This window comes from Diaphorina citri, unplaced genomic scaffold, assembly GCF_000475195.1.
Source record: "Diaphorina citri unplaced genomic scaffold, Diaci psyllid genome assembly version 1.1 scaffold3761, whole genome shotgun sequence".
Lineage (NCBI taxonomy): Eukaryota > Metazoa > Arthropoda > Insecta > Hemiptera > Psyllidae > Diaphorina > Diaphorina citri.
The window spans coordinates 6,984-13,499 of record NW_007381161.1 but is presented as its reverse complement, the minus strand read 5'-3'; the positions used below and the strand labels follow the sequence as shown (position 1 = coordinate 13,499).

General features: G+C 42.8%; 1 protein-coding gene across 1 annotated transcript; it reads left to right on the top strand.

Moving 5' to 3' along the window:
• Positions 1-556: 556 nt before the first annotated feature.
• On the top strand, positions 557-6,499 carry LOC103520543. The gene is made up of 9 exons (XM_026831614.1): positions 557-769; positions 1,333-1,482; positions 1,877-2,038; positions 3,171-3,416; positions 3,803-3,960; positions 4,160-4,176; positions 4,751-4,872; positions 5,556-5,706; positions 6,295-6,499. Exons 1-9 carry the CDS (start codon positions 557-559, stop codon positions 6,444-6,446), a joined length of 1,371 nt encoding a protein of 456 aa, XP_026687415.1. The 3' UTR covers positions 6,447-6,499.
• The last annotated feature ends 17 nt before the right edge of the window (positions 6,500-6,516 follow it).

Genomic DNA, 6,516 nt, shown 5'->3' with positions numbered 1-6,516 from the left:
GACAAAAAAACCAAAGCCGTTACACCCCCCTCTGTCAAACCTCTAAAAAAAAAAAAAAAAAAAAAAAAAATATCTACATCACGAATAAAAGGTATTTCTAATTTATTATGCACTTCGAACATTTCATTTGAACAGTAGGTACGGTACCTAGGTATCTACTTGACTACTTTCTTCCTTTAATCTACTATCTACTTTTTTTTAGTTATGGATCTATAATCTGAACCTTCTTGGGTACCTATTCAAAAGAAGAAATACCTGATCAGGATACTTGTCAAGATACCTGATCAGGTGTACCTGATAGTAAGTGACTGACCTAATGGAGAAGATTTTTCCGTGGTACCTACCAGTAGTTGTTCTACTTGTACTCGAGTACACAAACACGACGCTCGTAAAATCAGGCTGATGTTCATGTTGAATGGGGGAGAATGGCTTCCAGATTGAGTTTATAACTTTGCAACCAAATAGTTTTCAGTGTTAAAAATGCTATGAAAAGGTAGCCAAAGAGTTTAGCTTTATTTTTAATTAATTTGAACACGACGATTGCCGAGGCCTCGCGATGTCTCCCGAAGTCCCCGAGGAGCTGTTTCGGAAATACACGGACACGGACTCGCGCCCCCTCACACCGTGCGTCACTGTGGCGTCGGCGGTGACGCGGGGGTCGCTTGGTTCGCGGCGCTGTGTGACCCCGGACCCGCCTGCGCAGAAGACTCTACTTGTACTGGACTTGCGACGGAGTCATAGCCAGGAGACACTCGCCTGTTGTCTGCCGGTAAGATCGGTTCATTATGGGACTTTTGGTATAAGGGGACTGTTCACATTTTTTTTTTCAATCGGGTTAATTTTGGGCTTTTTGTTAAAAGGGGATTTTTCCATTTTTTTTTTTTTTTTTTTTTTTTTTAGCTGACTGGCGACTGTAAATTGAAAATGAGGTAAGCTGGCCTAGTTAGCTTTGAGGATAGAACGCGTCTGCCTTGATCCCTCAGTCTGAGTCTGACGCAAGCCACTCAGGTCTACCTCATAGTGAGTGTGCTCATCAGGTATCAGGTAGACCTGATCAGGTGTACTTGTCAAGATACCTGATCAAGATGATACTTGTCAAGATACTTGTCAAGATACCTGATCAGGATACTTGTCAAGATACCTGATCAGGTGTACCTGATAGTAAGTGACTGACCTAATGGAGAAGATTTTTCCGTGGTATCTACCAGTAGTTGTACTACTTGTACTCAAGTACACAAACACGACGCTCGTAAAATCAGGCTGATGTTCATGTTGAATGGGGGAGAATGGCTCCCAGATTGAGGGATTTACCGAGATTATTTTCACCTCCAGGGGATGTTGTCCAGTCAAGGAGGTCTCACCTGTTCCCCCACTCCTCCCGACACAACGCCATCTCCCAAACCGGGACCTAAGGCGAGGAACACTGCCACCCAACCTGGCGGTGGTAATGCCAAAGCTAAAGCCTCTAATGATACCAATAAGGTAAGTCTGGGGGACCTTGAACATGGAGCAGACCAGTGTCCTGCTGTGGTAGTGTGGTACTATAAATAGGGACCAGAGCAGTCAAACCCTAACCAGCCTTGCTAGCTGGTGGTTTTATCATGTTTCAAAGGAAAAGCACAGGTCCTCCGTGATGGTTGACTGCAGTAATTATTGGCTAGAGACTATCAATCCCCCTCGGTGCAGCTTGACCGCTAGAACAACAACGAACAACTAAGTGAAAGGGTGATATTCCAGAGTGGTTTATGAAGTGAACTTGTTGCAAAATGAAGACTGTACCTAAAGAGAAGGCGTATTTTCCTTTCCTTGGATTTCCTCCGTCCTGTGCGGTTTACTAATAGATATCAATGTTATCTTTCTGTCCTGTGATTCTAAGCCGAGTGTAAATCAAGAAGACAAAGCCAAGGAGCTGAGCGCAGAAGATGAAGAAGAGATGATTAGAAGACGAGGCAAAAAGAAGAAGAAGAAAAGCAAGGCAGAGGAGGCGAAGGATCTAGAGAAGGAATTCAAAGGACTGGCAGAGCCTGGAGAGACTCTGGTAAGTAGGAGAACGGAGCCCCGACCCTATAGCCTAGCCCCAACCCTCGACCCTAGCCTAGCACTAACCCTCGACCCTAGGCAAGCCCCGACCCTGTAGTAAGAGGTTCGATAGTCCCGACTCAAGAAAAAGAAAGTAAAAATATAGGGGTCTAGTTGATTGGAACACATCACATGCCTTCAAGCACACTCCATTTGTCGAGGGTCTAGGTATTCTGGGTTTTCCCTTAGGATCAATCGTGCAGAATGTGGTGGCCAATTATAAGGACTGGGGTGCCATTTTTCTGGAGAACAAATAAAAATGTAAGTATTTAGGGAGGAAAACAAAAGAGATAAAATTACCAGCGTCATTAAGGATCTAGAGAAGGAATTCAAAGGACTGGCAGAGCCTGGAGAGACTCTGGTAAGTAGGAGAACGGAGCCCCGACCCTATAGCCTAGCACTAACCCTCGACCCTAGCCTAGCACTAACCCTCGACCCTAGGCAAGCCCCAACCCTGTAGTAATAAGAGGTTCGATATCCCCGACCCAAGAAAAAGAAAGTAAAAATATAGGGGTCTAGTTAATTGAAACACATCACACGCCTTCAAGCACACTCCATTTGTCGAGGGTCTAGGTATTCTGGGTTTTCCCTTGGGATCAATTTAGGTAATTTGAAACCATGCTAATGAATAGAAGCGGCCTCAACAGAGCATTTTCCCATAGCCCTGAGTGATCTCGACCCTCGCTGTAAATGAACAAATTGGGTATTTTTTTCTGTGAGAAAAGATGGTTTGGGGATTTGGTGTACAATTTTGATAACATTCTAACCTCTAATTTTCTAAAGCGGATCTAAATAAACAGGAGGTGGAACCTCCCAGGCTTCGTTTTGGACAAGCAATGCGAAGAAGATGGGTTTTGGCTAAGGGACCAGTCAGCGAGACTCGAGAAAGGGGCTCTTTCTTGAGTGGTCGCTTAAGCGCAGTTTTCTCGCCGAACGATCTATTAGTCTTCCTTTGGTCCGCGCGCGGGATCACCAGTATCTCCTTGTGGGGCCTAAAAAGCCGATATATATTATATCAATGGTCACGGCGGGGATCGATTAACCAGGGTCCTTGTTGTGCACCCCTACTAACACCCTGTTCCTCTCTGCAGGTGTCCGTCGGAGAGGACGGGGAAGACGGACCCAGTGGTTGTCCTAGTGGGCGAAACTCCATCTGTTACGACCAAGGGGCTGGTCAACCCCCGGCCACAACTGCCGGGAGCCAGGGTGGCAAATCCTCTCGCGAGGGCGTGGTACCATTGGCTAAGGAGGGCAAAAGCTTTCTGGAGTCTGCCATGATTCGACAGCTGCAGCGGGAGCTTGACTTTGAGTTGGTGGATAACGAGTTTAATAAGAAGGTAAGCAAACAAGCAAAAAAAAAAAAAAACTTTTTGAAGAGATTTGATTGAGGGAACTATAAAATATCTTATCGTCCCGAAAGCGAAGAGAGAAGGAAGACAGGATAGTAGATAGCCAGCCCTTTTGAGAAGAACCTTGCGATTTGATAGAGGGAACTGTAGGTAACTGCTAAGGTCTTATCGTCCTGAAGGCGAAGAGAGAAGGAAGAGAGGATAGGAGAAAGTCAGCCGATTCGAGAACGAACCTTATCCATCCAGGATTCCAGGATAAAATTTGCCCCGGGCGGGAATCGAACACGCGGCCTAGCGCTTTCCAATTGTAAACTAGAGATTTTTCTCTTTAGCTTTCTTCTAGTGAGTCTATTATTTCCCGTTTTATTCCTCAGAGACGTATAGCTCTACAAGAGGCACTTCGCATTATGGAACCTAAAATGGTGAGCGAAGAATTGAAGCGTCTTCACGTCACCTTGAGTCAGACTAAAACCGACAGTGAGTCCTGGCTCACTTTACCTAGGACGTTCACTAGACGGAGTGCTAGGTTTGAGCTGACTACCTAGCTAGATATTACATTTTAATCTTTTTATGATTTCCCCTATATTCATGCTAATGTCCAAGTTGTTGTACATATTATTGAAGTTGGACATTGCGATTTCAAGTGGGGTTGTTAATCTATTTTTGGGGATACTTAAGATTTTTTTACAAGCTATCTGACGTAAAAGTACGTGCTTTTTGCATTTATAGAGGATGATGAGCAATCTAGGTAACTGTTGGGTATCAAAACATACTAGTCTTTTATTAGGTACTAGTATTCGTCATTAGGTAGCCGAGCTAAGAACCTAATTATAACTTGATAACTGTTATTAAAGCTATAAAATCGCTATTTATAAATTAATAACTTCGATCAGTGGCGGACTTTTCGTGAAATACCTAGGGCAGTATATTGCTTAACTAACATTTTATAGAATAGAATACTAACTGGAGGACGTTAAACAAGGAGTATACCAGCCTGACATTTCCTTGCTAAAGAAACAGCAAAGGTTGAGTTAGTTAGCTTAGTTGGTAGTGCGTCTGCCTTGTATGCGCGGGTTCGATTTCCGCCCGGGGCGGATTTTATCCTGATGGGATAATGTTCGTTCTCGGAACGGCTGGCTTTTTCCTATCCTGTCTTCCTTCTCTCTTCGATTTCGGGACGATAAGACCATAGCAGTTACAGTTCCTTCTGTCAAACCTCTTTAAAATAAAAATAAAAAAAATAAAACAATAATGAAAATTAACTAGACTGGGTTCATGGCGATTTGATGTCCAATATAATCCCTCTCTTTTCTCTCCTCCAGACATGACACCTCTGGAATATCTGGAGGGCTATGTATGGATATCTCCCGGTAGACGACTCCTATACAACCGAGTCTTCAATCGACACCTGGTGCGGGCAGGAAAACGACTCATGAGAGGGAAGGTAAGGCCTGCCACACATTGGACGCGTAGTCATGTCACGTCACGTGAGCTCATGTGAAGTCAGAAAGATGTAGTTCCAAGTTTTCCGATAATATTGTAGGTAGTTTCGTTCAGGACAGCTGCACTACTATCACGTGACGTGAGGGCAGTGTGGCTATGGCTACCATGAACGGAATGACCTACAATATTATGGGAAAACTTTGAACTATGTATATCTTTCTGACTCTTTTCATGGTAGAGACACACTCCTATCACGTCACGTGAGCTCATGGGGAGTCAGAAAGATGTAGCTCAAAGTTTTCCCCATAATATTGTAGGTAATTTCGTTCAGGACAGCTACACTATTATCACTTCACGTGACGTGACTAGTGTGTTACTAGAGTGTGAGAGCTCTGTACCATTTTCCCAACACAACAAACTATAAGACCTCCGGTGAAACAGTTCCCTCTATCAAACCTCTTGAAGAAATCCATATTTTCCAGGACATAAATCTCCTTTTAATGCATATTTTCCAGGACATAAATTTCCTTTTAATCCATATTTTCCGGGACATAAATCTCGTTTTAATCCATATTTTCCGGGACATAAACCTCTTTTCAATTCGTATTTTCCGGGACATAATCCTTTTTTTAATTTAATCCAAATTTCCACGACATAAATCTCCTTTTAATCCATATTTTGCAGGACATAATCAGCGGATTAGGTGAGGTGATGGGTAGACAGCTGACAGAGACAGAGGCTAGCGAATATCAAAGTCTCCTAGACTGGAGACCGGAAACTAAAGTTCGATTCAAGTTGTGGTGTGGTGTGTGTGCATTGTTTGAACGGATCTATGGTAAGTGGTAGCTCCAGGTTCGCCTCCCGTGCTGGAGATTATTTAACGCGAATTTATAGCATCCTCTGTGACCGAGTGGGTATCACATTGGGGGAGGGCTTGCACGCCGGAGGTTCCGGGTTCGATCGGGGTCAAAGTTTTTTTTCTGCTTGGTTCGGGGAGCACTCAGCTTCGTGAGGACAATTGAGCAGCTACTTTAATCGAGTAGCGACCAGTGGCGACATTACCAGTGTAAAATGATGATACGAGTAGATGAGAATTAATAGTAGTAAAGGCGGCATTAGTTATGCTGTGATACCCACAAAAGTTGTGAAGAAGCTTTCTGGTTTACCTCAAAGAATTAATGATTTGATTAGTGTGTACCTATTTCTTTATTCCCTCATATTTTATTGTTGTTATTTTTTTTTATTATTTATTTTTATTATTATTATTATTATTATATATTTTTTATGTTTTAATGTTCTAAGCAATTGTAATTGTATTATGGAACAAATAAAAATTACCAAATTATTGAGAGTGACCCATTGGTAAAGAGAGGAGGGGGTGTATGGTCCAAATTTTCAGTAAAAAAACTCCTCTATTTTACAGCCAAAAACTTCTGCACCGAATTCCTCTCAAAGGAGGCGGATCCCTGTAATGCTGTAGAGAACGCAGACTTTGAAACTCTTCATAAGAAACTGATTGACAATAAACCAAATGATAAACTAGTCACAGTGTTGAACCAAATCAAAACTCTGTAATAATCATGTCAAGACTGTGTAAAAATCATGTCAAAACTGTGTAATAATGATGTCAAAACTGTGTAATAAT

What these genes read in the sequence shown, in the direction of transcription:
- LOC103520543 (XM_026831614.1), top strand. Translation starts at nt 557, where the DNA reads ATGTCTCCCGAAGTCCCCGAGGAGCTGTTTCGGAAATACACGGACACG. An exon ending in CACTCGCCTGTTGTCTGCCG is followed by an intron (nt 770 to 1,332) that starts GTAAGATCGGTT and finishes TTTCACCTCCAG; the next exon opens with GGGATGTTGTCCAGTCAAGG. An exon ending in ATAACGAGTTTAATAAGAAG is followed by an intron (nt 3,417 to 3,802) that starts GTAAGCAAACAA and finishes TTTATTCCTCAG; the next exon opens with AGACGTATAGCTCTACAAGA.